The sequence below is a fragment of the Wolffia australiana genome, chromosome 5 (genome assembly GCF_029677425.1).
Source record: "Wolffia australiana isolate 7733 chromosome 5, ASM2967742v1".
Classification (NCBI taxonomy): Eukaryota; Viridiplantae; Streptophyta; class Magnoliopsida; order Alismatales; family Araceae; genus Wolffia; species Wolffia australiana.
This window is the reverse complement of record NC_135839.1, coordinates 15,095,074-15,105,100: the sequence shown is the minus strand read 5'-3', so window position 1 is coordinate 15,105,100 and position 10,027 is coordinate 15,095,074. Positions and strand designations below refer to the sequence as shown.

Here is a 10,027-nt window from a genome sequence, read left to right as displayed (position 1 = left end):
TAATTTTACGTTCATTTAACTCGTCTTGAGGGGAGCTCTTTTGGATCTGTCTGTGGATGCACAAAAGAAGAGTCAAAAACCTTCATGACCCAAAGACCTGGTCTTTTGTTTCTATCGTGATAATTAAGTTAGATATCCTCTACTTGTTTTATTTCAAGTACTGGACTCGTCTTTGAGTATGATAATTTGAAGTCCCTCTAGATAATAGGCTGGCCGAAAGGCAATCTTTATGAACCAATTATCCCTCCCTTATCTATTTTGTAGAAACTTAGTCCCCAATCTATTTTGATTAATTCCATAGAAAACTTACTTTTCGATTGTGGTAATTGAGATATTAGATAGCCTCGACACGTTTATTTTCAAATTTTTCTTATGGATGCCTATAAGAAAAACCAACAATCTTTATTGACCCAATTACCCCTCCCTTGTTTATAGAAAGACTAGAAAGTTAATCCTCGTAGATTTATTTTAATTAATTCCATAGAAACCTACGTTTCCATGGCACTAATTGAGACCGATAGCCTCTACATATTTAATTTAAAATACCAGACTTATCTATAGCTTTGATAATTTGAAGTCTCTCTAGGTAATACGATGCCCATAAGAAAAATTAACAAACTTTATGAACCAAGTATCTCTCCCTTGTTTAAAGAAAGAGAAGAAAGTTAATCATCATCGGTTTGTTTTCATTAATCCTGTGATTTCTAATTACAATGGATAACCCCTAAATATTTATTTTTAAATACCATATTTATAAATATGATAATTTGAGATCTCTCTATGTAATGGGATGTCTGAGAGAAAGTCAACAATCTTTATTGCCGAAGGACCTAGCTCCTATTTGTGGAAAGAGTACAAACTTAATCCTCATCAGTCATACGTTGAATATTTCCATTATTATTAAGACATATTTGATTTTAAATGATATACTTATTTGGAAATATGGCGATTTGAAGTCCCTCTACATAATGGAATGCACAAAGATAAAATTCAACAAGCTCTGTTGCCCGAGGACCAAGCTCTTCTTTACAGAGAAAGGATAAACTAAATCCTCCTTGTTTTATCTTAGTTAATCCCATCATTATAATTACACTAGTAATAGTCTCTCCACATCAAATTTTAAATTACATACTTATTTACTAATATGTAAATCCCATTACAGCACACGCGAATAATATTAATTGTGATTAATAAACGATAGGCCACATAAATAATTGCCATAGATAAAGAAACTAACGACGTTGAGGACTCAATAATAGCTTTTTAAAGTTTCTTTTTTAGCGTGCAGTTATTTTAATTTGGGGGAACATTACGAAACAACATGAACTTGCAAATTTGTCAGCCAGGCAGCATAAACTTTCAGACATGTTCAAAAAATAGCACGCACCAATAAGAAGACGCCAAGTGGCGTCTTCTTATTTTTTTTGGTCAGCGATGGTGAACTGCTGATGTGGTAGCCAGGTGGCTTCCACCGTGGTAGCCAGGTGGACTCCACGGTGGCATCCACATCTCCGGCCGCCGACGCTGCCCGTCTCTATCTCTCCCTCTCTCTATCTATCCATCTATCTCTATCTATCTCTCTCTCTATCTATCTATCCATCTCTCTTTCTATCTCTCTCTCTCTCTATCTATCCATGTCTCTATATCTCTCTATCTCTCTCTCCTCGCAGATATAAATAGCATGTGAACATCCCATCAAACCCTAATTGCACCATTTTTCTCTCTCCTCAACGCCGCATCATCTTTCTATCTCTCTTGAGAGAGAGATGGATAGATAGATAGAGAGAGAGATAGAGATAGATGGATAGATAGATAGAGAGAGATAGAGACGCGCGGCATCGGCGGTGGCCGGAGACGGGCGGCGTCGGCGGCCGGAGATGTGGATGCCACCGTGGATTCCACCTGGCTACCGCGTTGGAAGCCACCTGGCTACCACTTCAGCAGTTGACCATCGCTGACCAAAAAAAAAAAAGACGCCACTTGGCGTCTTCTTATTGGTGCGTGCTATTTTTTGAACATGTCTAAAATTTTATGCTGCGTGGCAGGCAAATTTGCAAGTTCATGCTGTTTCCTAGTATCCCCCCTTTTAATTTTCCTCAGTATAGTTGATTTCGGATAACGGTTTTCGGATCTGATGACGTCACAGGGGAATAGGGAAAAGGCGGGAAAATGAGATCAAAACCGCCAGAAAGTGCCAGAGGAGAGCAGCTTCGAGCCATGGATTCTGAGGGGTTGTCGTCGATCTGCGCAGGATTAGGGTATCGGCGGGAGGATGCGGAAGGATCTCTGCTGGAATACGAGAAAGGAGAGTACTGCTTGGGTAAGAGACCGAATCTTCATCCTGAAACGATGATCTTGAGTTGTGTGGCACCGAATTTTTTGATTTTCTTTGGTCTCGTCGCAGATAATTTGAAAGATCTTCAGAGATTTCTGCGTCGTGATGATCCACATACTCGGGAGGTTTTCAAGGAGATTTGCAAGTGGAACGTGGTTTCTCGTGATCTCATCCCTCTCATGGAGGCTTATCAGACTGATCGTAGTCTGGTCATCAACGGGGGTAGTTCTTCTTTTTTGCGAGAATTTTGATATTTTTTGTTTTATTGTTCGTTGAAGATTTCTGGATCGATTGGCTCTAGTGTCCTTACTCTCCTCTTCTTGTAGTGAAGGTTCTGGTGTTTCTCACGATGCCAATTGATCCTGCCTCCGATAACATTGCGCAGCAGATTGAGTATCTGTGGCATATTAAGGCAGCGATTACTCGTAATGTCGTGGTTGGAATTATAGTTGCCCTGATTGAAGATTCCTTGGAACATCTAGAGCGGTAAGTTTCCGACGTTATTTACCTCGTGCACGAACAGTAATAGTCTCAATATAGTCAGTTGATTTAACTGAGTTAGGAGTATCCGTCTGCACTGTTTAGTCTTCGCCTATGATATTGGTTAAATGACCAAGACAATCATTAAGCTTTTTCGATTGAAATCTCGTCATGTAATTCACTATTTTAAATTCTGCGACTTCCAAATTTACATCTCGTCGTTGGAACTGCTGATCAATTTTGTGTTTCCCCTTTCGTATACACCAATTTCTTTATTTCTTTTCTTGTTGTTCTCCAAAGTTGTATTATTTGGGGGTTTATAACATTACATCGTGTAATCAGTGGGCATTTTTAGTAACCGTCGTTCTATTTTTACCGACAACCGAAAGATTTCTTATCCACGTTTTAATCCTCATTCTACCAGGAATGTTTTTACTGAAGACGACTGGATGCTGGTTCAACTAGTCCTTACCTTCTTCCGGAATGTTTTGGCCATTCAAGATATTTTGTCACAGCATAAGGCGTCGGGATCATCAACTCACTTTATGCACTTAAGGGATACATTCCTGGAGATCCTCTTCAAAGAAAATGTCATGGATTTAATTTTAGTTCTTACGCAACATCTTAATTGCTCATCTCATCTCCGCCAAGACAGTTCGTTGTTCTTGGAGATCTTTCATTACATTTTTCAGGGACAAGAACCAAAACTGATCGCAGAATCATCTGAGGAGCAACCTGAGGTTTGACCCTTTCAGCTTCATATTCTTATCAAATAATTGTGAAAATCGTTGCACTTTTGTGAACACAACCCGGTTTAGTGTGGAACTAGCCAGACACAAGACTCCCTAAATTAATTGTGTTCAAAACTCTTTGCAGGATATCTTAATTGAAAATTCCCTGAATTCTCTTAAAGATATAATGGAAGAAGAGCAGAAAAAGATGAAAGTCATAAGACTCAGGAATTCAGCGGCCTCTTCAAGATTCAGTGGAACTTTTACTCGCTTCACCGTGGTATATTTTAATTATACCAATCTGTTGGACTTGATTTTGATATTTGCCTTTTTATTTATAAATTCACCGACTGTAATTATCGCTAATAGTTTTTGATATCGATTTTGATAATAGTTTTTTTCCACCCAAGGATAAACGATTTTTAGTATACCACATATTTGAATCACGCGTCTTGATGTAATATAGTCTGATTCTTCTGGGTTACATGATGCGCTTAGTTCCGGCAGCTTGGATTAATATAATGGTTGATTGAATCCGTGAACTAGAAACCTAGTGATTCCAATCCAAAAAAGATGTGCGGAGGCCCTTCAATTTGTACGTTGAACCCCAAAAAATTCAGGATAAATTCTGACTTTTTTTTATTTGAAGGAAGTTCTAAATTCAATTAATCCTGAGTCCGTTTCACCCGATCAACATTTTCCAACGGTGTAAGGATGTATAGATAATAATGAAGGGAAACATCTCAGTTTATTGAGAGGCCTGTTTGAGACTGAAACAGTGGCCTGAAACTGAGAACGGACAAAAACATATTTTTCAAGTAGCGTTTTACTTGACTTGTTGGATTTACCTGTATTGTGTTGGTTTGTCCAGTTCTAATCTTGGGCATCGATATCCTGGAGCCAAATCCTTGCGCATCGTCTTGCTCTTCCGCAGTTTAATTTTCCCATGTTCCTGTTATTATCCTTCATCGATTCTGATGCTTTGGTTGTCGTTCTCCCGTTGTCATTCCATTGTTAATCTTCCAGTTTGCCTTTTATCGCTTTCTCTTACCTCGTGCATAATCTCCTCTTTCGTTCTTATTATAATGTGAAATTCGTCCATTATTATAATCTGGGCCTTCATATGGTCATTTCGGGAATTATTTGGCTTGTTCTTGTTGTCAGTTTTTCTTTTCCTCACGTTTTCTCAGGATGGTTCGAGAACATTATGCAAGGCAAATCCTACTACGTCTGGAAAGAATTTTCTGTATCTACCGCAGATGCAACGCGGGCCTTTAAAAAAAACTGTGTGGGATAAGAATTTTTCTGGAAAAAGGAGCAGAATTTCATCAAGGCTGCGCAATTTCTTGGATCAATTATTGACAGGGGGTTACAATGGTTAGATTTCCTGTTTTAATAATCTTTCGGCTGTTCTTACTGTGCGATGTCTTGTAAATCCATCCTTTTTAATAATCTTTCGGCTGTTCTTACTGTGCTATTTCTTGTAAATCCTTTTTATTCTTGGCATGTCCTTTCTTTTCAGTTATGATGCAATCTGCCTATGAGGACATTGAGAAAGATCAAGATGGATTCCAGACCAGTGAAATTATTATTTTTTATCGTGTTGCTTGTTTCGTTACCAACTTTCAATATCACCGAATTTTAATATCCACGGTAAGTAAATAGAGGTCACTCATACTTGGTCTATTCTGGGGATTTCTGCGTCACTCTCTTGTCCTTTACAATATTGACGTTAATGTGTTAAACTTTTTTCAATTGTGGCGATGTCCATTTTACAATGATTTTAAGTAGGTTACTTCCATATAACTAGACGTATCTAAAATTTTGGAGATCATACGGCTTCCTAAAATTAGCCGCCTTGCTTTTATCTATAGCTTTAAGCAATAGCTTTTGGCACAGTTGGTTAGCATTTGAGTCTTAATATGGTAGCAAGCAAAGATGTAAGGTTCGAACCCCTGATACAACTCACCCTGTGCTTGGGCCACAAATAGTCCAGTTGCAGTTGCTGTGGGGGGTGTTGAAGAACTGTAGTAATCTGCATTCTCGAATGATGGAATATCCGTTTCATACCTCTTTCATTTGTGTTATATTTATGATCGGCTGGCTTCCCTTACTTTTTTCATGCTAGTATTACTTGACGCATAAAGCCTCATGCATTGGGGGACATCAGTTGGCCCCGTTTTACTTTACCTATTTGTTTTTATTCTTTTTCTCCTATGAGAAAGGATTGGCTGCAGTCATTAGCAATATAAAATTAAAAGCCAAATCCCTAAGAGTCCCCAATAGCGGTTCCCTTTGATTGGGAGACAAGTCAAGTTTAATCAATGAGATCACTACCAGATATGGGACCTTAAAGGAAGGCCACATGGCGGCTGTTCCATTTATTTCCATTTGGATGCAAATATGTTCTGAATGGAAAACATTGCAAGTTTTACGGTCATCTTTCTCTGAAAACTTCATGATCTAGTAGTTTCGTTCTAGGACAAAATTAGGATTCAGTTATGAATAGGCGTGTTCACAATCAACTATGAATTTTATGCAGCCTCAATATTCATGTGCTCCTGGAGAACTTCCGGGTGAAAAGGACACTAAGCCAACCTTTCATGCTGACATATGTGGCCCAGTTGCCGTTACAATGCAAGAGACGATGTTCTCCTTAGTCATTACAAAGTGGCGTTACTCTTTTGAGACATTGAAAGAGACTAGCGACTTTAAGATGTTATCAGCATCTAGCGCAATCATGAAAAGCATGGTAAGCACTCGAAATCTGTGGTATAAAGTGGTTTTTCAACGAATCGAATTTCTAATCCACTGACAAAACTTACATTGGTAGCTAGTTTTCTTGAAACTCCTTATATTTTCCCACTTATCTGACGAATGGTTAGGAATAAGCATTCCGAATTGATTTTCTTGTCTCGATGTGGGCACAATCCATTAAGGGATTTCTTGTTGCCGTCATTAAATATACGATTCTGGATTATGCTCCTTGGTTAACCATTAAGAGCCATATTTTTTTATCTTTTTATAAGAATTTAATTCTATTTGTCTCCATCACTGTGCTCAAAGACCACTTATTCTGGTGCTTGAGATTCAGTTTCTCAGTGTAAATTTTAGTCCCTTTTAATTATTCCAAAGTTACTATTTTTTATCGCGATGTTATAAACGAATTAACTAGGAATATTATTGGCGCACCTGAACTGGCCAGTGATCGATTCATTCATAGCTTACCGCCTTGAGAACTCTACTTTTCAAAGTACCTATTACTGAGGCCATTGTGGTCTTAATGTATAGATCATTCGCACATTTTCTTCGAAAAAAAAAGATCATTTGCACATGAGCATGTCGAATGTGCTCCCGTATTAAAAATTAGTGTTTGCATAATGCGTCATTTATTTTTTTATAGTCGTGAGATCTATGAATCCCTGGGACTGGAAAGCCTAACGCCTTGTTAACAAATGCTAGCCTTAGTTATTATCTTTTACATCAGGATTTTAATGGTTTACTATTTCTTGTGGTTTCCTTCTAATGGTTTGTTTTGACTAATGTGAACTTTTACAGATTTGCTTGCTCGATTTGGTCTTGAAATCATCTCCAGAAGATTCAAAAGAAGAGAAAATTGCTCGTATCCTTCTGTACAAATTGTTCTATGATCAGACAGATCAAGGAGCGACCCAGCTCATTTTGAATCTCATAAAATCTTTTGACAGCCATAAACAGCCAAGGAGGTGAATCATAATACTAAATTAAACGATTCTTTTTTTTTTCCGCAATCACCTTTGGATAAGTGGGTTATTCCTCTTTTCGTATGGTTGATTTGGTGGTGTAAAACTCTAGAAAGAAATTGGAACGTCATGCAATTTTTGCTATGAAACCACGTGCAATAATGCGTTTTTTTCTCTTTAGTGAGCTTGCAGATTTGGTGGAACTAATTTATAGGTTCTTGAAGCTAATGGGGATTCTTCAGGAACGGGGTTCATTAAAGGTTATTCCTACGGACGATTGATTTCCTTACATCTGAACGAGGTAAAAAAAACTTGTAGATAATTCATAATTTCTTCGAAATTTCAGGTTTCCAGAAAACGAAGAAGAGCAAGAAAAAAGAAAGCATCATTCAGAGAGAGATCGGAGGAAGGAGTCGAGAGGCAGACCGAACTGCCGGAAGATCGCATTTGTTCAGATATCGCATTTAACGAGGATGTGGTGTCATGTCCTGGATCTGATCCTTCTCCTGCGACGGATTCAAGCTCGCTTGGTCATAACAAGGAAATTACTGATGTAGTTGAGCCGAACTATGAGACGGAGGTTGGGTCGGGCGACGAAGAACAACAACCAGAAACAGACGAAGTCGACTTTCGTGTATCAAATGTCCACATCAACCTGGCAAACAATTCCATAATTCAACGGCTTTGCTGGCTGCTGAAATTCTACAAGACTAACTCTGCTGCTGTCAACTATTACATCGTAAATTTGTTGCAGCGCATCTCTGATGATTTGGAGCTCTCACCAATGTTGTATCAGGTATAGTTTGTCATTTAAACTATAATTGACTTAAAATTAAAATAAACTGAAGATCACGTGTTCCTGTCGTTGCAGCTATCATTGCTCACCACGTTTTACAGCATCTTGTCTGAGCAAAAATCGTCCAAAGGCAACGATCATGCGTTCGTGTCTGATTTTCTAACCAAAGTGGTGAGGAGAATGTTCAAGAAACTGAAAAATCAGCCCCTTCTCTTCGTGGAGCTGCTGTTCTGGAAGACCAGGAAAGAATGCCACTACATTGATGCTGAGTCGCTGCTACACGATATACACGCCTCCAGAAAGGGCAATGAAAATTCAGAAGAAGCAACCTCCACTGCTGAAATAAGACGGCAGCATCCAAAAAGCATTGCGGATTCTCTTGGAGACGACGAAGCCGATGCCCTGATTTCACATAACATTCTCACTCAAGTTGATAACGTGGCCGTGGATAGAGATGCTGCGGAGACTGAAGATTTACATGGGGAGGCGTCGCCCGTCGAAAGAAAGAGATCAATCAAGAAGTCATTATTCCAGGAAGACGATCAAGTCCAAAACCCGGACTCAACACGTGGCGCAATAGGATTCGACGTGGCACCGTCGTGAGGACTCTCCTCTCAGAGTCTCCTTTTCCCTCGCTCAAGGCAATCTAACTCACGCAGACTGTTCTAGCTGCAGGAGAAAGCGAGTGCGCGCCTTCAGCTCAGAGCAGGAGCAGATGGTCAGGGACTTGTTTGAAAAGTGAGTTTTTGAAGCCTTCAGATTTTGCCTGGTCTGCGGCTTTGGCTGACGTGGCTTTACCAGGTTCAAAGATCACAGGAGATGCGCGCGCATGATCGCTGATGCGATGGACCCTGGCGCGCATACGGCCGCCCAAGTGTCTCGCAAACTGAGGCAGCTCGGCCTCCGCGCTCCTCGGCCCAACAAAGGCCCGGAAGACTCGGATGGAGAGATAGTGCTAGCGAGTCTACTCCAGAGGTGGGTACAGCATTGCCTTCCCCTGTGCCGCAGGGACACCAAACTAACTCTTGTTTCTTGCCTTGGTGAAGGCGCAGGAAGAGCAACAAGGACCCTCTTCCACGGTTAGTTATTCCACGGTTAGTTGTGCTTTTAAAAATAAATGGACTAATTCTTTTTCTTGGTTGCTCTCAGTTCCTCCCCTGGGCCGAGCCTGGGGATGGAAGAAGAGCTGGCAGACTCAGGGGATGAACACAGTTTTGCTGGGCAAAGCGACAAGGCTGCCCGGAGAAGGTTCAGAACCGTCTTGGATGGCGATGCAGACGACTAGGTAAGAACCACTACATTCGCTGTCTATTTGCTGCTGTCTAATATATATAAAAAGAGGGAGAGAAGTGGGGGATTCATCATGAAGCCATCAGTCAGTTCTGTGACATGGAGCTTCTACGTGAAGCAACTAATTTCAGAGAAATGTCTTGGATTGTCCATGAGTACAATTCAAGGGGAGTGTTCTCGCTGTTGGTGGGAGAAAATAAGAAAGAATTCGTTAGTCAGATTGTTGAAATAATTAACCGATTAAATTATTTGATATTGCATATCACTTTCAAAATATCTGGAACAAATTATATGTAATGCTAATGTGATCCCAACTCCCAAGTGTCCATTGTTACCTTCCCTAAATCAATAAATATTTAAACCTGAAGTTTGTACTTCTATAAATATCTATAGGCCTAGATGTAGAAAATTGCTTCTGAGTAGACATAGATACATGGTTCAGGATGGAAATTCTCTTCAAGTGGGTGAATTTTCAACTGATCCAATCCATTGGGAAACGGGTTTGAATTGGGACAGAAATTAGAACCACCTATTTGTCCATCCAAAATGATGCTTGGCCTTGTACATGGAAGAATAGTTTTGGTCTCGATATCAGTTTTTTATAAAAACTTAAACCTACCTAAACTTCGGCAGGGTCTCAGCTTTGTCAGATATCAGTTTCAGTTTGGTCTTG

General features: G+C 39.7%; 1 protein-coding gene across 4 annotated transcripts; it reads left to right on the top strand.

Annotated features, from left to right (window-relative positions):
* The first annotated feature begins 2,169 nt into the window (after window positions 1-2,169).
* ATIM (timeless family protein) lies at window positions 2,170-9,657 on the top strand. 4 transcript variants are annotated; one of them, XM_078575623.1, is made up of 16 exons: window positions 2,170-2,320; window positions 2,405-2,557; window positions 2,662-2,821; window positions 3,240-3,555; window positions 3,692-3,826; window positions 4,737-4,923; window positions 5,069-5,199; window positions 6,089-6,298; window positions 7,105-7,271; window positions 7,450-7,528; window positions 7,615-8,064; window positions 8,140-8,660; window positions 8,740-8,802; window positions 8,866-9,039; window positions 9,111-9,143; window positions 9,214-9,656. In XM_078575623.1, the coding sequence occupies exons 1-16, from the start codon at window positions 2,170-2,172 to the stop codon at window positions 9,347-9,349; spliced, it is 3,066 nt and encodes a 1,021-aa protein (XP_078431749.1). In that variant the 3' UTR covers window positions 9,350-9,656. The 4 variants fall into 4 exon arrangements, with proteins under 4 accessions (XP_078431749.1, XP_078431747.1, XP_078431748.1 ...); XM_078575621.1 differs by having other exon boundaries at window positions 8,140-8,663; window positions 8,734-8,802; XM_078575622.1 differs by having other exon boundaries at window positions 8,140-8,663; window positions 9,214-9,655.
* The last annotated feature ends 370 nt before the right edge of the window (window positions 9,658-10,027 follow it).